At 39.9% G+C, this 23,212-nt stretch overlaps 1 protein-coding gene across 1 annotated transcript in view; it reads left to right on the top strand.

Moving 5' to 3' along the window:
- The first annotated feature begins 2,780 nt into the window (after positions 1-2,780).
- Positions 2,781-23,212, top strand: part of slc1a7b (solute carrier family 1 member 7b) — a 47,883-nt gene continuing 27,451 nt past the window's right edge. Inside the window, exons 1-3 of the mRNA XM_053482485.1 lie at positions 2,781-2,928; positions 11,595-11,674; positions 20,888-21,103. Of these exons, the coding sequence (XP_053338460.1) occupies positions 2,788-2,928; positions 11,595-11,674; positions 20,888-21,103 (437 nt within the window). The 5' untranslated portion in view covers positions 2,781-2,787. The remainder of the gene's footprint in view (positions 2,929-11,594; positions 11,675-20,887; positions 21,104-23,212) is intronic.

Genomic DNA, 23,212 nt, shown 5'->3' on the forward strand with positions numbered 1-23,212 from the left:
ATAAAATTAAAGTTAAAATAAAATAACTGTACAACAAAAATACACAATATAGAAAATATATGAAGAAATATAGAACAATAAGAACAGCTGGTATAGATTTATGTCATTTTGGTGTGGAATGAAGTTAGAATAAATGGTAATAAAAAATGTTAATGTCCAGGGTTGTGCAATCCACGTATTTAAAGTGTCTTGTGCAGTGCAAATATCCTTAAAAGTGATTTATTTAATGTGACTTGTGATAGACTGATTTAACTAATGACCACGAAGTGTAGTTGTGCAGTGGCCACTAGTGTAAACGAATGTCCAGAATGTCCAGAGTAAGTGTAAAAACCATATGTGTGGGTCAGTACTGTGTGGTGTGATTAAGAGACCGTATCGCCTGCAGGAAGAAGCTCCTTCTCAGTCTCTCTGTGTTGGCCTTCAGGGAGTGGAATCGCTACGTCGTATGTGAAGTACGATGACGGTGTCATCAGCAAACTTAATGATGGTGGTGAAGCTGGTAGTGGCCACACAGTCATATGTGTACAAAGAGTACAGCAGTGGGCTCAGAACACACCCCTGGGGGACTCCAGTGCTGAGAGTGATGGAGGCTGAGACATGTTTACTGCCTGTGGTCTGCCAGTTAGGAAGTTGGACATCCACTGACACAGTGATGAAAAAGTAAACTAAAAAGTATTTTTCCACAGAGGTAATTTGCATGCAGCTCCAAGTCGGTTAATTAAAACTGATGAAACATTTTGCATAAGAGGTGAAACCTTCAGGATAACCACGATCTGGGTGGCTGAGAATATTCACAGACAGCAAAATTGCCAGGATCGGTGATCATTATGGCAGTAATAATGCAAATGATGCCAATATTAATGGCAGCAATTATGGCAGAAATTTTGGGAAAACTGTCAGTAATACGGACTGTAATGGTGGCAGCAATAATGTCAGTAATAACGTCAGTAATAATTAAAATAATAGCAGCAATGATAACAGTAATAGTGACAATAATGGCAGTTATATTAGTAATAAAATCAGTAATGATGGAAACAGTCACAGTAAAAATGATAATATTGGCAGTGATGATAACATTACTGAAGGCAGTAGTGACAGGAATGGTAGTAATAGTGACAATATTACTGGAAATCAGGGGTGGCAAAATTTTTGCTAATTACAGCAGTAATAAAAATGTAGTGGCATTTGTTAGCTAGAGGCAGATATTGTGGCAGTAATGTCAGTGATAATGACGACAACGACAGTAGTAAGAGCCGGAAGAAAGGACAATGTGTCCATAGATACAGAAGAAGTAATAGAACTCCATAATGCTAGTAACAGCGGCAGTATTACTAGACGTAGCAGCAATCACAGTAAGAGTAAAGGGAGTAAAACTGGGGAATTAGTGAATGTAATGGCAGTAGTAATGGTAGTATTTCTAAATGTACTAATCAGAATAATGGCATTAGTGATGATGGACATGCAGGTAGGAAGAGTGGCATCAGCAGTATCACTCGCAGCAGTAATAATGCATTATGACCAGACTTAAGCCTCATGGCTCAGCTGTACAGTCTGCCTCATTTATTCTATAAAAAACACGGTGAGAAACGCACAGTAATCTGCTCCTGACCCAGAAACATACAGACTCCCACCCAAGTGCCTCGTCCATTAAAGTCGACAACATCTTTAATATTCTGCAGCTTCGAACCGTGTGTTTCTGTAGAACAACAACTGCTCACCTGAGACGGGGCGTTTGTGGTCACTGTTCTGGATAACTTTGACGCCTCACCTACAATTTTTTTTTAGTAATTGTCAAGGCAGCTAGTTATTGTGCTAGCTAGTCTAAAAGTACATGTTATATACAGTACATCTCCAAGATAAACACTTCATCCACATCATCCTCGCTGCCAAGGTCGAGTGTTTCGTTAAGGTCTTTTATCTGCAAGTAGACATTCAGGAGAAATTCAATGAAAGTAGTGCATAAACCAGATTCAATGCTTATAAACCCTGACCTAGAAGATTACTCCAGCCCGTTGGTGTCATCACTGACATCATGCATTCCCTAATCCTGATTTTTTTTGCAGCAGGCCCAGATTACCAGAGATTAGACGAGCTGTGAGATCAAGGCCTGCGGATACACGGTTCATTCATTAACATTATTGTTGTCCATGATGACTGGACTGCACATTAGTGCTAAAGCACATGGCCTAAATACGGCACAGAGAGATAGAGCGTCGTTTGTGTATTATAAGAAAATTATCACTCAAACTTTGGCTTAATTTTCAGGGTAACAAATCTCCACATACAGGAATTTGGTGCCCTAAAAGCGCCATACCATATACGTCACCATTTCAGTTTGAGTGTAGAGGGTTGTTTCGCATCTATTCTCCAACATTTGGATATTATATGTTGCCCACAAGGAGCAATTCTGAATAATGCAGGCAACAATCTACAATAGTGCGTCAATAATAGGATTAATCCAGCCATTGGTAGGCACGCTACCAGCTGTTCCTGCGCTCCTATTGGACGGAGCACACAAGTGCCAAGGCATCTATGAGGGTGGTATGAATTCGACAGTTGAAAAGAGGGAGGAGCTCTTTAGTTTACCAAAAAGGGCAGAACAGCGAGAGAGAACAACAAGAGATCGACTGATATTAGACGTACATTGGAGTGCTGTATATTGGGGGAAGCTCTCTGGAAGACTGGTACTGCAGTCTGTGTTTTTAAAGAGTGTAAGCAGTGTGTGTGTGTGTTTGTGTGTCCTCCGAGATGGGGTTGTAGTTGGTGTGTTAAGTCAGAGGTGCGGTGATGGCGGTGGCGTTGGACGCAGTGTGTGTGCGGGTGAAGGGTGTCTGCAAGCAGAACGGACTGCTCATCCTCTCCGTGCTGGCTGTCGTCATCGGCTGCTTGCTCGGGTTCTTCCTGCGCACCAAGCAGCTTTCTGAGCAGGTTAGTGTTAATCTGCTGTTTCTGAACACAACCATAAACTACTTTATTAATCCCAACTCTTTTTCCCAAGTCTTACCGACCCTGTGAAGTCTACTTGCTTAGCAAACCTATTTATCCAGGGAATTTATTAACGTTCTCAATAGAATGCTGATTTCCTGAACACAGTTCTGCTTTCTACTAAACAGTCTTATTTACATCTAACATAGTTCTACATTCTCAAGCACAGTCCTACTTTCCCTCTTAAAGTCTTCTTCATTTTCTCCAGTACTTTACAACAGTTTTATTTACTCTACCAATGTCATATTCACAGCCCTATTTTACCCAAAGTAACCTTACTTTACCCGACACAGTCTTATCTACTCCATCGCAGTATGTTTCAATTCAGCACGTTATCTACCTGAGCACAGTCTCATCCTAAGCATCGCAGACTTATTCTGTGTCTCACCTACTCCCAAACGTTTTATTTTATGGATCTTATTTTACTCAATACAGATTATTTTGTCCAACACAGATCTACCTCAGCACAGTCTTCACCCGACACAGGCTTACTTATACCCTATTGCAGTGGTTACTTTTTCTTACCCCAACACATGCTTAATTTACCCAACACAGTCTAACCCTAACCTCAACACAGTATTTTATGCAAAATAGTTTGACCAATTCCAGTCTAGTCTTATTTAAACTTTTACAGTCTTACTATTCTCAGCGGTCTTACTTACCACAACGTAGTCATATTTTTGACAACCCAAGACAAATTTATTTACCCCAACACAGTCATATTATTCCGAGCACATTCTTACCTAAGTCACACTTAGTACGATATTTCATAACACAGTCTTTACACTTTTATTTACCCCAACATTCTTATTTTGTCCAACACGGACTTGGCTACCCGACCACAGTTCAATTTTACCCAACACAATATTATTTATACCAACACAGTTTTATGTAACCCTGCCACTGTCATATTGTCCCCAACACAGCCCTTTCTTCTCTAATACAGTCCTTTTTTACAGTCTTACTAAACCCAGCACAATCCTATTTAGTCCAAGACAATTTTATTTCAACAATCACAGTTTTATTCCCTAACACAGTTTTTTTTTAACCAAGAGAGTTTTGTTTCTATGGCGGTATGGTGGCTTAGTTATTAGCACTGTGGCCTTGTACCTCCAGGGTCCGGGTTCGATTCCCGTCTCTGTTTGTGTGGAGTTTGCATGTTCTCCCTGTGCTTGGTGGGTTTCCTCCGGGTGCTCCGGTCTCCTCCTACAGTCCAGAGATATGCAGTTTTGAAACAGTCTTATTCATTTAATTTACCTGTGCTGCTATCCTAAGTGCTTTTTGGAATGCTGGAATCAAAACATTAAAAGATTATAAAAATTAATAAATAGTGTACATATTGAGCGTAGTGTTATCTGGTATATACAGTGGGGGAAATAAGTATTTGATCCCCTACAGATTTTTGTCCACTTACAAAGTAATGAAGGGTCTATAATTTTTCATGATAGGTTTATGGTGAAGGATTCAGACAGAATATCAACCAAAAATCCAGAAAAAGCACATGATACAAATGTTAGGAATTAAGTTGCATTTCAATGAGGGAAATAAGCATTTGATCCCCAAGCAAAACATGACTTAGTACTTGGTAGAGAAACCCTTGCTTTAAAGCACAGTGGAAAGACGTTTCTTGTTGTTTTTTACCAGATTTGCACACATCTTGGGATGCATTTTCATCCACTATTCTTTACAGATATTCTCTAAATGTTAAGGATTTCTTGCCTGTTGCTTGGCAACTCAAAGTTACAGCTCTCTCTGTGATTTTTCTATTGGATTAAGATCTGAAGACTGGCTAGACCACTCTATGTCCTTAATGTGCTTATTCTTGAGCCACTCCTTAGTTGCCTTGGCAGTATGTTTGGGGTCATTTTCATGCTGGAAGACCCATCCACAACCCATCTTCAGGAGGTTCTCATCCAGAATTTTACAACACATGGCCTCATCCATTGGCCTCTTAGTGCAGCAAAGTCAACCTGTATCTTTAGCAGAGAAACAGCCCCAAAGCATAATGTTTCCACCTCCGTGCTCGACTGTAGGGTCTGTGGTGTTCTTAGTGTTATAGTCAGCATTTTTCTTGCTCCAAAAACAGCAAGACGAGTTGATGACAAAGAGCTCAATTTTGGTCTCATCTGACCACAGCAGTTTATTCCAATCTATCTCTGTTCATTGGCAAACCTCAGACGGGTCTGTACATGTGTCTTCTCGAGGAGGTGAAGCCTTGCTGCGCTGAAGGATTTCAATCCATGCAGGCGTATTGTGTTACCAATGGTTTGTTTGGTGACTGTGCTCCCTACTGCCTTGAGATCATTCACAAGCTCCTCCCATATAGTCCTGGGCTGGTCTCTCATTTGTCTCATGATTATTCTCACGTGAAATCTTGCATATAGGGCCATTAATGGTTAACTTATGGTTATTTCTTCCATTTGTAAATAATCGCTCCAGCAGTTGTCTCCTTCTCACCAAGCTTCTAGCTGATGGTCTTGTAGCCCATTCCAGCCTTGTGCAGGTCTAAATCTTGTTCCTGCCTTGCTTTGACAGCTCTTTGGTCTTGCCGATGGTGGTGAGGTTTGAATGGAAGATAGAGATTTTGTGGACGGGTGGCTTTTATACACATAACACATTATTGTTAGGAGCTTCTTCTTCAATTAATATGTGTACCTCAAGAGCACATAACCAGCCTGTGAGAGGCAGAATTATTGTTGGTTGGTAGGAGATCAAATGCTTATTTCCCTCATTGAAATGCAACCTAATTTATAACATTTGTATCATGTGCTTTTTCTGGATCTTTGGTTGATATTCTGTCTCAATCCTTTACCATAAATCTATGATAAAAATTATAGACCCTTCATTACTTTGTAAGTGGGCAAACTTAGAAAATCTGTAGGGGATCAAATACTCATTTTCCCTTAATGTAAGTGGGTCACATTTCTGCGGCATGGCCCACTGTGAAATTTGGTCATAGTGCTACTTGTTTTTTCAAGTGTAGTCATTTTGCTCATTTGTAAATGGCTGTCTTTGTGTGACATTGTGGTTCCTTTAGAGCCATTAAACATAAGAACAGCATGAACATAAAGTATGGTGTTTCTTTGTCAGATATGACCCATTAAACTACCTTTATTTGATTTTATAGTTCCAACATTTGTCTGAAAATAAAATTCTTTTTTCCACGCTGGGACTCAGGGATTACAGTCCAATCATACAAAATGCTCTTAGTAATTATGCATTAAGCAAGAGAGCTGCTTAGCTTCTGGCGTGCTAAAGCCCACAAGAGAGGCCGTGTGACATTTCAGTGAGACTGAAGCATGCTGTTAAATTTGGAATCTATTTTGTGAAAGATATTTTTGAGGTTGCAATTCAATTTCTAAGTGAATCCAGATGAGAAGAAAGAGAATGTTTTTTTCCGTGTGTAATTGGAAATTTCTCACTCTCCAGTCAGCATACCCTACGCATAGACGTAGCCGATTGTTAGGAATACTAATGCATGTAGTACACGAAGAAGAAAGGGATGGTGTTGAATTTTTATTTGACGAATATTAAACACAGACAAGTATATCACAAGGAAACCAGGCTGGAGGTATCTCGGTATCTGCCTGAAGCAGTTTATTTAATCAATGGAGAATGCAAACAGTGTGTACTAGAGTATAATTTGAAAGTGTGTATGTATACATCGTATCCTATTTACGACATTCTTCACAAGGCTCATCTGGTTTTCCTGGAAATAATTTAAACACCATTGAAATAGGCTTTACGAGGACACATTTTATCTTTCCATCATCAAGGCCATACTGTTAACTCTGAAAACGCCACTTTGGGAAATAGTGTATTAAAAAGAGAGAGAGAGAGAGAGAAAGAAAGAAAGAAAGAGAGAGAGAGAAATGACTATGTGTGTTTTCATTTACCAATCCGCTATAACATTGGCTGGATCGTGAGCACCCAAGGCACACCCATGCCTGCAGGGGTCAAAGGTCAGCCTGTGGTCAGGTCCCACAGTCAATGTCAATGCAACATAAATCCCTAAAAAAGTCAATGATGGCTATGATACGGTAGAAAGGCCTCAGAACACCCAGTGCACCACAGCCCACCATGCATGGCCACTGATGCAGCCCCCAAGTTCCCCAGATCCCCATCTGATCAATCTCCATGGGATGCACCGGACAAGTCCAGTCCACGGAGGCACCACCTCACAATCCACAGCACCCAAAATATCCGCAGCCAGCGTCCTGTTGCCAGACATCCAGAGCACCCTTAGAGGCCCTGAGGGGCCAGCGCGCAAACTTCAGTGGTTTTAATGTTGATGATTTAATGTCATGGCTGATCAGAGTACATGCAGTGTTTCTATTCCACAGGTTTTAAATGGGGTTCAGATTTGGAAATGTAGGTGGCTAGGACAGGTTCTGAATCATGTGGTCCAACTTCTACACCTTGATTGACCTGACTGTGTGGCATGGGGCATTGTCCTGTCAAAACAGAAAGAAGCAAATGGCTCGATTCATGCATCCTTCACAAAGACAAATCTGTCCAATTACAGCCTTGCTAGAGCGTCTCCAGAACATCATGACCACCATCCACATTTAGGTAGGAGCAAGACACTCTGGACCTCTCCAGACTTTGTCCAATCGTAAGATGCCATGGTGTTGAATAAAGCTGAAATCTGGACTTATTGGAGAAGATGACTTTATTCCAGTTCTCTACGGTGTTTTTTTTCTCCCTGGCTTTGCATGTCTTCACCATGCAATTCACCCCAGCTTCGTTTTCCACTGTGTTTGAAGGTCACTTAAAGTCATCCTATGCTTGGTGAGTGACATTTAAATGAGTTTGCATTCATCCCTGTGAGTAGAGATTGGTGGTAATCCTAGACCGCTGTTGTCTCCAGAGTCTACTGCTTGACCATGTCCTTGTGTCCTCTTTGAAATTTTAAGGATGGAAGCAATCTGAATCTCAATGAATCCCTGTTGCAGTAAACCCAAAATGTAACCCTTTTGTTTCCTCATTCCAAAATTTTCTTTCAAACTCTTTGGGCATGGGCAGTGGTTATTATTATTATTATTATTATTATTATTCGAATTACCCAGCACTGTTCTTTCCATCCAGCTGGCCACAAGGGGTGTGATCATCACAGAAGTGGTTTTCATATTTTTCCCCATTAAATAAGATTTGATTTAAGTAATCACTCAATTAGTACTTTATAAAGTGGAACGAGGTTCACTGGTGTTGGAATTCAGCAGACACTGGAATGAAATGGTTGGCATGTTTGTTACAGATGCTTTGTATTTTAAGAAGAAATATCTCTTTCATTGTCCCAGAGCTCTATAGAAATTAATATTCTATACTCAGATGTAACCCAGTGAAATCAAAAGCTCATTATAGTCATGTGGGCTCCTCATTAGGTGAAGGTCCCTTCAACACATTCGTATTCTTTTAGATTTATACATCTGTCTTTATCCATAGCCTTATTACTGGCCTCCTATAGGGTTAACAACCTTTATAACCAACACCATCCGTTTCTACAAACACGAACACTGTCTCTACTGCGGGGGAACAAATCAGCACTTTCTTTTCTTTCCTTTCACCATTTTATAATTATAATGTGATCTAGAATCTGGAAACAAAGTACCCGGTGTGTGTGATTGTGCTAGACTGCAAATAACCTACAATTTTCTAACTTGTACAAGTTCTGAAGTTTGTGTGTGTGTGTGTAAGAAAGAGAGAGAGAGAGAGAGAGAGAGGGAGAGAGAGAAGAAAGGGAAGAGCACGCACACAGGAAGTGAACCTCAGGGCTTTAGAGGAGTCCATTATCCAAATGGCACTTTACCTTTAGCCAGATGTTTATTTCCATCCAAATGGAGATCTTAGAATTTGATGGAACCTTCCGAGAAATCAGTTTACCCAAAGTGCAGACATTTTCTCTCATTTCACATTTTCCTCCTGCTGATGACCAGCGTAAATACGGTGGCATGATGAAGGATGTTCATGATGAAAGGCAGACAGGAACAGATCGGTTTGATGAAGAACTCCAGAACGGTCTGACATTACTTCGACTTGATCTCTTTATTTATCTCTGAATCAGTGCAATCATCATATCATCTGTGTAAATAAGAACAATAATCTCTGATTGACTGCAGCTCGCATCAGCCGAGACAATGAGACAATGCGCGGACTTAATTACACTGTTTGTTCCACAGAGGACAAATAAGAAAAAAGTTTTAGTCTGACCATATATGGAGATTTTGAAAGCTTGTTGGAGTTCATAAGTGGATAAAAAGTCTGGATATAGGCGCAGGCTGTTAAAGGAAATTAATCCATCTCAGAGTGGTAAGAGCGGTAACTCTAGTTCATCACACCACCATGGTGTTGATTATTTTCCTTTAACACCCTTCCTTAGTGATCAGAGCCAGTTAGATAAGGAATTAGCTGATGGACCTGAACATGGGTGTGAAATCTATAAGTGACTTCTTGTCCAACATTATTGCAGATGCCCAGCTGCTGAGTCACTGAGAGGATTTAGGAAGCAATCTTTTTAAATGCCCCCCCCAAGCACTCAAACACTCCAGAAGGGGCGGGGGGGGGGGGGGGATTTGGGTGTGTAAATCAATCATTCCTTTTCGAGCACACCTCCTGTACATTGACATCTCTGAAAAATCTTTGAAAAACGAACATCAGTTGAGAAGGCGACAATCTCGTCACCTCCCTCGCCAATTTTTTTTCACGAGATGGTTAGAATTAGCATCAATGTGCCAGAAAACTCATCCTTTTATAAACTTTAATAGCATCAGGTTCGATGTGAACATCACCGCTGAGAACCTGCACACAAAAACCAAAAAACAGCACACTTAATGTGCCTGAGCAGCGCTTCACATGATTTTAGACAGTTTGTGCTAAAAGATAAAGGTTACAATTCAGCTTACAATATTCCTGATTAATTAAAATCACATTTTAAACCACCAGTTCCAGCTTATAAACACATAACTGGTGGTTATGTTGGTGTTAAACGCTCAGGCACAGGCTGGTAAAGAAAAATAATCAAAGTTAATCAAAAATAAGAGCGGTAACTCCAGTTCATCACACCACCATGGTGTTGATTATATTCCTATATGGTGTTGATTATATTTCCTCTCGTTATACAGAAAGTACAGAAGAAAAATGCAAAATCTAAAAAATACCTAATGTTTTCCTTAAAATTAGTTTGTTTCCTTAAATTTTTTTATCTTAATTTAGTTTATTCCTCAATGTATAGTTTTTTTGTTGTATTCTTTGTTTTATTCTTGCTCTTTTATGTTAAACACTTTTATATTATTATTATTATTATTATTATTATTATTATCATTATCATTATTATTATTATTGCTTTGTGCTGCATTTATCAAGTAATTAAACATCTTTTTAGTGAACTTCAATAACAGAAAATACCTTTTCTTAAAAAACCTATAAATGGATAAAAGTTTCAAGTTTTGTTCTTTAATAAATAAAAAAATATATGAAAACACAACAATCTGCCTGTGTGAGCATTTACATTACACCTACAGTACAGGATCTAGCAGACACCCGTATCCAGAGTGACTTACACGTTTATCTCAGTTTATATTGGAGCAGTTGAGGGTTCAAGTGCCCTGGCCACGGGCCCAGCAGTGGCAACTCGCTGGTGGAGGGGTTTGAACCCAGGACCTTCTCATCAGTGGTACAAGTCATGCTGGAACTGGTGTTTTTCAGGAACTTACTTCAAGCGAAATAAACTATTAATGCTTTGACAATTTCATGTGCCCAACTTTGTGGGAACGGTTTGGGGGCGGCCCCTTCCCGTTCCAACATGAGTGTGTCTACCTATCTATCTGATTATTATTTCACTTTCACAGCATTACAGAGTGTTTTGTTTCATATATAATGTAAAAACACCCGCACCTCCCGTTACCCGTAAGACCGTCCTTATACCATGACATCACCTTTTCTCAGCGACACTGTGTGTATTTCGTTATAAGATCCTCCTGTGAAGACTGCCAGGTGTCATTGATAAAATTTTATTTGTATTGCACTTTATTATTATTTTTTTATTTATTTTTCTCCCTAATTTAGTAACACACTCGGAGGTCGGCGCTATCCGCTCCTTCCACTTGCATGAGCCCACAGACGCCCCTGATTGGCTGTAGAGCCGTAATTAATGTAGAAGCACTAAGTACCTCTCATCCCTCCCTTGTGAGAGAGCTCGTCCAATCAGATTTTCGGATCGATTCTCGCAGTTTTCGGATGATAGGGCAAGCATTTAACCACTGCGTACAGCACTTTTAACAAATGGCTTTGTTTCATAGCAGCTTTACAGAAAATAAATAAATAAATAAATAAATAAAAAGAAAAAGAAGAAACAGTAAAAAAAAATAATACAATAAAAGGAGAATAAATAGGAATAAACAAATACAATTGAAATAAGAAAAAAAAATTAATGAATAAATAAACTAAAAAAATCTGTAAAAAAATTTAACACACACACACACACACACCTACACACACACACACACACACACACATCAATTTCTCGATAGAAAGTCTCACTGTTTGCTGGTGTGCTATGTGATGATTTCAAGGCTTTGCTTCATGTGTGTTTTTACTTTTCATGTCTTTAGGAAGTGAAGTATTTCCAGTTTCCAGGAGAGCTGCTCATGAGGATGCTGAAGATGCTGATTCTGCCCCTCGTTGTTTCCAGGTAACATTTTTATTACCGGTTACTTTCTTAATAAATATATCTACTTCTTTATTTATTTATTTTCTTCTTTTTTAAAGGGCCAATTTGTCAAACGCTAATCTATTTGGAATAATACAACTCCATTTTTTTATATTTGAACAAACTGAAAACTAATTTAAAAAGCGTCTCTTTCTAAATCATGTTTAGTTTGTGCATCTAGTTTAATGTTTATCTAAATTAATTATATGTTAAATGATGAAGGCACATTCTCCTATTGGACAAATCTGAGCTAAAAAAACAAACAAAAAAAATAGTATTTTCTTCTTTTGATCCATTCTGATCACATCTCAGATTTTAGGATCTCGAGAACGCTTTAAATGCAAATTCACACTAATTAGAGCGACAGCGACATGTAAGAGATAAAACCCCTGAACATCACCTCGACACGGTCCTGCACGCGAGCGTCACATTCCCAAGCCATAGGCACATTAACGCTGATGATGATGACGCTGATGATGATGACGATGATGTTGTGTATACGTGAGCATGTAGGAGAGACCATTTGGAGCTTCCGCCGCTCCCAGACATTTTCTCTCTATAATAGCAGCACTTAGAGCTGATTACTGAGTTACACATGCAGGTGAGGTCAGAGATGATGTACTGTATAAGTCACTGAGATTCTGCTCACATACATTAGGAAATGTAGCGTGTTGAATAAAATTCAGCTTCACCATCCAGTGCACACGCTTCCCTTTAGCGTCTTAGAGGAGGAGAGTCCTCACAGGTGCAGAAAAAGATCATTAAATTACAGACAACCTAAAAAGTCACAAAGAGTACAAAAGCTAATCAATAAAATACAACATTGTTTGGAATAAAGCTTAGACTACATCACAACCAGTCATAAGTTTGTACACCCCTTATTCCAACTCCATGGTCGTTCCTGATTTTTATTTCTTTCTACACAATAAAACAATACTGAAGGCATTTAAACACACAATAATCTGAACAGTTAATATTGTGATGTATCGGTTAATTATGTTCTGTAAAGCTTCATAACCGTTTGTTAATTGGTGATTTCTGAGGCTGGATTTCTCCTCCGCAGCAGAGCTGAGTTTTGGTCTTGTTTTCCTGGGAAGGTCTTCATGAGAGACAGTTTCATCATGATGGGTTTTACAAACTTCCAGAACAGCCGACCTTCATGTCTTAAAGTAATAACTAGGTTAACAATTCCCCCTCTGCCACAAGCTTGGTGAATGACGCAACAAGGCCTCTGGGGGCGCTACAGTGTCTGTCACCAGGATCCTTTGGGTGCTGTGGGTGGGCGGGGCCTTCGTGGATCAGACTTGTTTGTCTGGGGCATCCCCATGGGTGCTGATCGGACTGGGTCTTAGAAATCTGGAGGCGGAGTTTGAGGCCCGGAGCTCTCTGCCTTCTGGGCTCCGTGGTGGTGGTCTGTGGTGCACCGGGTGTTTTGGTGCCTTTCTATTCTGGCCAACCTTGATTTTTTTTTGTGATTTGTTCTGCATTGGATTTTCCAAGGTTTTGGACCAGACATGCTGGCCTTCAGTACCTGCGGGCATGGGTGGGCCTCGGGTGCCCTTGATCCTGTTACCAGTTTACAAAGGTCTATTTAATAATCAGTGTTGTCAAGTTAGGTCTAGTTGATTGATGTATATACATAATGCTATTTGTTCTACAAAAATATTATAAGAGCAGAGTATTATTAGTTGTAGCAGCAGTGGTGCACACACTCAGTCTGCTGTATAGAAGAGGAAATAATGAGAGGTGTGAGATGGGATCAGTGGAGGTGTTTAGCTGTTCATGACTTCTGTGGATGTGTGTGTGTGTGTTTGAGTTTAAGTTCTTATGGCTCTCTGATGGACAAACACGCACTCACACACACGCTTTGGAGGAAAGAATACAAGGGGAATGAGTGTTGTAATACGTTATGGTTTCCATGGTAACAGCTCGTTCACAGGGACGTGTACGGGACACACTGTGTTTTAACTCAAGGTGGTAATAAAGTTTAGTTACCATTTATGGAAGGAGTTTTAATGTAATGAAATTATAAATGGATAAAAATAGACAAGTTGTTCACTAGTTAGTTAGTTAGTTAGTTAGTTAAATAATTAAAAGTCTCTGTGATGTAAGAGGAATAAAACACACTGGGATGTTACAGGGTAGTACTCAACTTTGGCTGAGCGTGACTCCGCCTAATTATTGTTGTTTCTTTCCTTATTTTGCAAATATAAAAGTAGTGCAAAAAAATATTAAAGTGAAAAAAATGATAATTTATTAGGTTTTTTTTAATGATAAAGCAACAGGATAATTATTACTACATGCTGATCAAAAAAATGTCTTGTTCTATTGGAAGGGAAATATTACCTCTTTCAAGAAATAAATTTATAAAAACTAGCAAATTCTTTGCCGATAGAACAAGAAAATGTTTTCGCTTGTAATTTTAACAACATTTGAGAAGGAATAAGCTTAATAATCTTATATAATTTGTTGTAAACTTATTTTAAGAAATTATAGGTAGTTTGGCAAAATTCAAGAATATTTAAATTGCAGCGTGAAAATTTATCTGATTATTTATTATTAAAAGAAAACCTTCATGTAATGACTTAACTTCGACTGAAAAACTCAGAATAAATATATCTTCAGAGTCAAATGTTCTATTTATCACCCAGATGTTTTTTTCTCCTTGTTTTTCTTCTTGCATTAAGGAGAAGCCAGAGCTCACTGCCGGTGTGATAATGCAGATGTGCTTCGTTATTTCAAAAGAAAGTCATTAGAGGTGTGTGGGAGCTTGTTAATGTTACTGACGGCATATTAACATAGAGAGACAAAGAGAGAGAGAGAGAGAGATATTAGCATTCAACACTGCACACGAGGTCTCACGTGTTAAAACATCAGACGTGTCAATCTGAACATGTGTGTCACTGTCACCGGTGAGACGGAGCGAACCACTAGACCATCAGCAGCCTGTTTTCCTCTCACAGGTCAGAAGATAATGACCCGATCCTCCTGTGACTTATACATACATATGTATCAGTGTGTGTGTGTGTGTGTGTGTGTGTGTGTGTGTGTGTGTGTGTAGTGAGTGCAGCAGGGAGGAGAAATGGATCTGTGAAGGTAACTGAAATGATGCAGCGCCACAGCGGGTGGTGAGGTTTTCGAACAGCGGCTCTGACACGAGCACAGGGTTACATTAACGCGCTGCTTCTGATACGTTACCGTTTCCATAGCAACGGCTCATTCACGGGGAATAAAGGACACGTTTGCCTAACATTAGTGGAAGGAGTCTCCAGTACAGGGGCTTCTTTGTAACAATCAGACGTGATCTTAATAATGTTACTCATAACGGACCTGAGAACATGAACTAATTGGTGTTCAGAGCATTTCACCTACTCACAAAAGTATAGACACCCCTCTAAAATGTAATATTCTTATTGAAGGACAATACTATAGAAAATTAAGTTAAAACAGATTTACTGTCCTTGTAAAATAACTCAACATACAGCCATTATTGTGTTCCCCTAATGAAAACAGCTGTACATCCTAAACCATGCAAAGTCACATGACCTATTCATCATGTTCATGTATTTGTCTGTGGCCGAGTTTGTCTCCAGACCTGCACCCTATTGAGCACCCGTGGGGCATCCTCAAGTGAACCGCGGCGAAGCGCCTTGTGTCTAACATCATGTCTAATAAGATAATAAAGTCTGCATGTTGAGTGATTGTTAGAGGACAGTAAATCTGTACTGCATTACAAGCTGCACATTGACGACTTTAAAGTAGATCTAAGTTTAATTTCTATAGTATTGTCCCTTGAGAACATATATTAAAGCGGTTGCTGGAATTTGAGGGGTGTACTTACTTTTGTAAAATCCTGTATGGGGCTCAGAATTGTGCAGTGTAGAGGAATGTGTTTCTTTTTTGAGCTTGGGCTTCTGGGCCTTTTCTAGGGGCAATCGGGTACTGCCCACCCCTTACAAAAGTCATGGCACCCCATTCCTGAATGAGCTGCATGATTTAACATCTTTGTCATTCACCTACGACACTCACCCTGGGTACAGGACTAGTTACACACCAAACTTTTGTACGGAAGAAGAAGCAGAAGAAAAAGAAAGAGAGGAATATTAAGCCTGTGAGATGATAATAGTAGTGCTTCACTTTGCAGGCACCACTAATAATAATAGAAACAGCAGAACAGGAACAGTTCAGCAAAATCCATTTAACACCAGAATAAAAGCATTGATTCTTCTCCAGTTTTTTTTTTTGTTGATAAAAACGACTTTCTGCGAAATGAAAAGAGAAAAATAAAATCCTACTTTGAGTTACTGTACAATACACATAAATGATTTGTTAGACATTTTGATTTATGTTAAGTTGGTACAAATAAATATTTCACATTTACAATTAGGTATTCAGCAGACGATCTTATCCGGAGCAACTTACCGAAAGTGCTTTGAAGTTTCCATCATTGGGTAGATACTTACACTGAAAAAGGAAGTAAAGTCCTCAGACGAAGTGTCTGGTTCCGCTGGATGTTCAGTAAAACTTAGCAGCTCATTTCCTTTTTGCACACACACACACACACACACACACACACACTGTACCTCAGACAGTATTTTAAGCAAAGTCTCGTCACAACAATTATTATTGACTTTCATCAATTACTGTTCAATGTTTTTTTTAATAGATATTCAAGTCAAGTCAAGTCGGCTTCTCTTGTCATTTCAACCATATATGAAAATAAACAGCGTTGCTCCAGGACCAAGGTGCTACACATGACAAGTGTTTGTACCGCATGAGTTTATACTAAAAAATATACGAACATGAACACCATGTGACCTTCATATCCCGCTCCAATTCCAAATTGTTTGCAGACGGAACTTAAATGCACCACAAATAAAACCAAAAAAACCAAAACTAAAAATACAATATATTATGCTTCAGATAAAAATAAATAAATAAATAAATAAATAAATAAAAAAGCTCAATGAACATGCAAGTTAAAAATCAATTCAGGAACTTGATAGAAATAAAATAGAAAATACAGGTGTGCAGATCCTACTACACAAGGAGCGTACTGTATGAAACGGTGTGTTTTTGTTTTTCAGCATCATATCCTGTAGGTCAGAATGTGTGTGTGTGTGTGTGTGTGTGGCGTGGGCGATCGAGACAGATTCTGAACATTCTTAATAACGCTTTTAAAAAATATGTCCTGCACCCACTCTGGTCTCATCACCATGGCGGCGAATGTCAGCAACTTGGACTAAACCAGCACAATTACAGGAATTTAATCAAACAGTCACGAGAACATTTGCGAACCTTGAAAGAGCTGAAATTGATCAGGCAGAACAAACCGCGTTGCAGCTCGTGATCAATTCCAGGGCCCAGGTTTTTGTGCTCGATGTGTCGTGAACGATTGCATGAGTAATACTGGGACGTGTTCTTCTAAAACCAACAAGCGTGTCCTGATGACATTAATCCTTAAAATGAAACTCTTCAACACCTCATGGTAGACTGAGTCTAGTCTTTTAATTACCTGAGAAAACGAATTACCATAGACCCTCTGTACAGACGTTTTAAACAACATTATGAAGACAACAATACTCCTGTACTCTACGTACAACAATGTATACTCACCGCCACTTCATCAGAAACACCCCAACATCAGCATGGGAAGGAAACGTGATTTAACTGACTTTAAACGTGATACTGTACGGTTGTTGGTACCAGACGGGCTGGTCTGAGTATTTTGACCTCCGATATTCAGATGGTCGGGTCAGAATTTGCCGTAAACACCATGAACCCGTGGATGCCATTTATCTGTGGTTCAGGCTGGTGGTGGTGATGTAATGGTGTGGGAGATATTGTCTTGGCACACTTTGGGCCCGATAGTACCAATTGGACACGGTTTAAACATGACAGCCTACCTGACTGTTGTTCCTGACCGTGTCCACCCCTTTATAAACAAAGAATAACTCTCACAAAATCATCTCAAACTGGGTTCCACAGTCACTGGAGCACCTTACTGACGTGTTGAAACAGGATTTCTTTTAAATATTTAGACAGTCTACTGTTTTTATTGTTATATACAGTACAGTGGAACCTCAGTTCACAAACATCATCTCTTCCTAAATTCTGTTCGTAATCTGATTTGGTCGTAGACAGATTCAGTTTTTTTCCATAGGAGTACATGTAAATAGAATGAATCCGTTACCCGTCACTATGCACTATATTTAACTTTCAATTTATTTTGTTTATATCTACAAAAATAACACAGCAATAAATATAAACTGTACAGGATGGAGAGAAACTTTACTTTTACATTTTTCATTCGTGCACCTTTCTTAGGGACACTCGCTGATGTAAAACGAGGAGAGAAAGATGAGTGGGGAGTTAGTGTTTGGTGGGGAGGAGCTTAGTGTTTGGTGGGGAGGAGCTTAGTGTTTGGTGGGGGGAGTCCTCCTCCATAATAACACTGGGTAATTCTTCTTCAGGGGTTTTCCCTCTTTATTGTTTTCCACCCTTTAATTAGCATCTGTAGATGGCATGGCAGATTGTGTTTACTGGCAGGGGTTTCTGGAAGTATTCCTGGGCCCATTTAGTAATGTCAATTACTGAGTGATGCAGTGTGGTTTGAGGGCCCGATGACCACGGGCATCCAATGAAGGTCTTCGGTCTTGTCCCTTACGCACAGAGATTTCTCCACTTTCTCTGAATCGTTTGAAGATGTTATGCCCTGTGGATGATGAGATTTGAAAAGCCCTTGCAATTTGACATGGAGGAACGTTTTTTTTAAAGTATTCAACAATCTTTTATGTGATCTTTCACAAATTGGAGGAGGTCTGCCTGTCTTTACTTCTAATAGACTCTGCCTTTCTTAGACGTCTCCTTTATAGCTAATCATGTAACAGACCTGATGTTCTCCCAGATGAATCTTCAGGAAAATTATCTACAGTGACTTTTTATATCATCTTTTAAATCTGTGCAGTTAATGGTTAAGGGCCTCGCTTGAGGGCCCGACATGGACAACATGGTGGTGCTGGGGTTTGACCCAATCAGTAGCCCAATACCTTAACCAATATGATCGAAGCTCAGCCACGTCCAGCTGTTTTTTCATGTATCAAGAGAACACATCACACTGTGCCTCTAAAATAGGAACGAAAGTTATGAGTTTAAACCTCAGATGATTCAGGCATCAGGACTTTGTGTGTGTGTGTGTGTGTGTGTGTGTGTGTGTGTGTGTGTTTGCATGCACCATATTCTCAGAACTGTGTAATCAAAATAACATTTAAAGTTAGACCTTTATTCCTCTCAGATAAAGCTCAGGAAGGAAGATGCGTTTGTAAGAAATGGGTAATTAAATTTCTCGAATAAAAAAGACAGAATTCATTTATTTTTAATAAAAGAGGGTTATAATAAGAATAGGACAAGCACTCTCTTGCACAGCCTCAGAATAATAAAAAAGGGATTCGAGAGAAATACAGAGTCAGGTCCAAAAGTGTTCTCTCTTTTTTTTTTTTATCATTTTCTCTCTATGTGTTTTTTGTCTCCACCACAATGGAAGTGAAAGAAATCCAACAAGATGTGATTGAAGGTGTAGACTTCCTGCTTTAATTTAAGGATAGATTGGGTGTGAAGCGCTATCGGTCCTGTATGATTTGCAGAAAGTAGAGCTGTATCTAAGTCAGAACTCATCCTGTATCTTCTATCAGCTACTTCTCTCCTACTGCCGAGGGCATGTGTGATTATTGTGCTATGTGTTGGATCATAAGCCCTTAGTTTCCTTCTCTATATCCTTCTTTAAACAATTCTGGGACAGGTTTAATGGTCTGCATTGACCTGTCCTTTCCGTTCCTGAGTGTCCCCAGTGGTGACTACATGACGATGAGATGCTTGGCATGTTTACCAATGGACCACTAGGGGGCGTGCAAGTGATGCTAGTAAATGCGCGTACATAACAACGAGCACTACAAGAAATAACAGACATTTATAGAAATATTTAAAAATCATAACATGTCATAGTAGATTAATTCACGAGCTAAGCTGCACCTCACGGTAATATTTCTTGGGAGAAAAAAATTACATAGAGAGGTAACATTACAAAAATATGAGACACGCTGTGTGTGGGAAGCTGTTGGGTCCATCCCAATCTCAGATCTGAATTCTAAACCCTGTTAGAAGCTTAAGGTAGCATGGATGTGCTCGGGCGTCGTATGAATGCTTGTTAATCAGAATAAATTGCGTTACTATATTTTTAGGTTTTATTTGCAACATTCTATTTGGTTCACTCATTCATTTTATCAAAGTTTAAAAAAACACTCCTAATTCCTAATTTAAGGGGGAACAGAGATACCTGATCAGACTACAGCTCCGTGTCTCAGACTGGTGGACGTTATGGTTGGAGCAGGACAGAATGAGATGGTTCGGAGCTGAACGCTCTCCCTAGTGTAAAACCCCTTCTTGAAAATGAAGCCTGTTGTTCGGAACGCGTTGCTCTGAAATAAGCAAATAAACAGAAATCCCTGCATCATGAACGTGATTTGCAGGTTTACTTGAGCGTCGTAATGTTTGGTATGAACGGTGATTACGTCTCAGGTTGAAGGAGACCACAAAATGCTGAAACGATGTGTTAAAGCCTGCACTGCTGTAGCTCACACCCGGCCTGGGAGACTGAACGTGGGAGGATGTAGCTCTGGGTAAACCTGCGCACTCGTGTGGGTTCAAACCCCGTTCACTGTAACGAGAGTTTTATTAGCCCGAGCTTCTCCACACACTGAGGGTGGATGTTTGTTCTACGTCGCATCTAACGATCCTCGCATCCCACAGATAAACTGATTCCATTACAGGATGGATCCACACAGGGTCAAGGTCACCTCAAGGACAAGTGTCTCAACTAGTTTCTCGTTAGCAGCTTCCTTCCTGTTTGGAGGTCAGAATATTTCAGTAGGCCTGAGGGACAGGAAGGACGAGAGTCATCACGGCTTAGTGCTGCCACTTCTTTATCCCTAATGGCAGAACACCTGCATGGTGTGTTCTAGTGTATGATCTTCAAAACCAAATTGCTTAATTCTTTCGCTTTTGTTAATTTAGCAGAAACATGCAGCATTTAGCCTCATGGTGATGTGTTTGAAGCGCAACACTGTAAACATGAATTCTCTTCTCTTTCTGTCTGTCTTTCTACCCCCCCCCCCCCCCCCCCCCCTCTCACTCTCATAGTCTCATGTCAGGTCTAGCAGCTCTGGAGCCGAAGTGCTCGAGCAGGTTAGGTCTCATCACCATCTCCTACTACCTCTGGACCACATTCTTGGCGGTGGTGGTCGGCATCGTAATGGTTCTCATCATCCACCCAGGGGGTGTGGCCCAGAAAGAGGACTCTGAGGACAGCAGCAAACCTATCATGAGCTCGGCTGACGCCCTACTCGACCTCATACGGTACACACACACACACACACACACACACACACACACACACACAAAACTGTATCACCACGATTTATTCCCGTTTGCTTTAATCTTCTCTTCATCTGTCCTGACACACTTTCACTCTCAGTGCTGCTCTAATTCTGTCTCTGTTCTTTCCGACCTCAATTGTAATAAACTCTGATCTTGTAAAAAAACAAGCAAGAGAATTACTTTAATTAAATTATTTACTTACATTATTAACTTATAATAAACGTTTAAATCCAGCACAATTTAGTATTATTTGCTGAAGGTTTCTGATGTTAAACTCTCCCTGCGGTTTTATCCGGACACGTTCAGCCCAAGGCGTGTGTTCAGGAGAAATTTAATTAGAGAGCCGTTCCTCATCATACACCGATATTTATTTATTTATTTATTTATTTATATTTATACTTGTTCTAGTTGTTGAACCAAAACTAACTATTAGAGTTTTAGTGGCTGCTGTGTAAAACAGACAAACACATTCCCAGTCAAAAGTTTGTACACCCCTTATTCTAACTCCATGGTCGTTCCTGTTGTTTATTTCTTCATGTCTTAAAATAACTGTTGTTTTTGTTACTTAATTATCTAATCATGGCTAATAATTGTGCTATTTCATAGTTTTAAAATCTTGAGTATTGTTCTGGAATGTAGAAAATAAATCATTAAGTAAAAAAACGTTGATTTACTGTAGAAGGTGTGTCCCCCCCGGGGCCAAGGTCACAGCAAGGTCAAATACCTGAAAATACCTATTTTCAAGATATTACTGAAATCAGAGGTAGATCTAGGCATGAGTGACAGGGGCAGGGGACAGCATTTGCGTGTTTGTCTTTCTTTTCACATCACCAAGTGGGTCAGGTATCCTCACTGGTGCTCTGAGTCTTGTTCATGAGCGAGACAGAGGACTGACTGGGAAGGTCTTAAAGAGCAGTACAGTACAGTATATATTCAGAGTGTTATCTGTGGTTTATTAGATGATTTTATTGTACTGAACTGAAATGCTGTAAAAGTTACATGTGCATTACCATCCTGTCCAGGGAAACATACAAATATATTTGTGTATGCTGTTAATTAGAAAGAAAAGCTGGCCAAGAAGACTGCAATCAATGCATTTCTACCAGGAACTGTGACTAGCATAGCATTAACAAGAGAACAAAATGTAGACAAAGTAAAAGTGTTTCAAAATGCCACCAAGGTTACACACAGGAAAAGCAAACCATAATCAAATCACTAATTAATAAATTAATTAATTAAAAAAACAAACCGAAACAGGCAACGCAGTGGTTTAGTAGTTAGTAGTTTGATTCCCACCTCGGGGTCTGTGTGTATGGAGTTTGCATGTTCTCCCCGAGCTTGGTGGGTTTCCTCCGGATACTCTGGTTTCATGCAGATTAGGCTGATTGATGTTCCCAAATTTTCCGTAGTGTGTGTGAATGTGTGTGTGTACTGCATGTTTCCCCTGTGATAGATTTTTAGCTGGTCATCTCCACCCCCACAACCCTGAATACAGTATAAAGCGATATAGATGAAGAATGAATGAACAACGACTAAAGCGTGGGCTTAATAGACCGACTGATCAGACAATGTAAGGTGCGGGTCAACACAATGTGGCACCATAGCAAAGATTACGTTAGAAGATGGCGCTGGTGAGGTCGGCTGCCGTCACGACTGCTCCGACCCCCTTTTCTTTGTTTTTGTTTTTTAAGTTAGTTTTTAGCGTTTTAAAACCAGTCAAATTACCACCATTGAGTACATTAGTTATGATAGAGACACCCTTGTTTCTATTGGTGTACAATGTACTCACAATTTGACGTTTTTAACTCCGGATCCGAGCTGGCCGAGTGAGATCCTGAGGGAGAACAATAGACGCGAAGCGAAGCGGCGGCCACGAGGGAAACGAGCCGGTGTCAAGAACAGGCTGAGAGCCCGTGCACACCGCACACCTCTGCCTAGCATCCTGCTCGCCAACGTCCAGTCACTGGAGAACAAACTCGATGACCTCAGGGCCAGGATAAAGTTCCAGAGAGACATTCTAGACTGCAATCTCCTCTACTTCACCGAGACATGGCTGAACCCTGCGGTGCCGGACCACGCAATCCAGCC

The sequence above is a fragment of the Clarias gariepinus genome, chromosome 22 (assembly GCF_024256425.1).
Source record: "Clarias gariepinus isolate MV-2021 ecotype Netherlands chromosome 22, CGAR_prim_01v2, whole genome shotgun sequence".
Lineage (NCBI taxonomy): Eukaryota > Metazoa > Chordata > Actinopteri > Siluriformes > Clariidae > Clarias > Clarias gariepinus.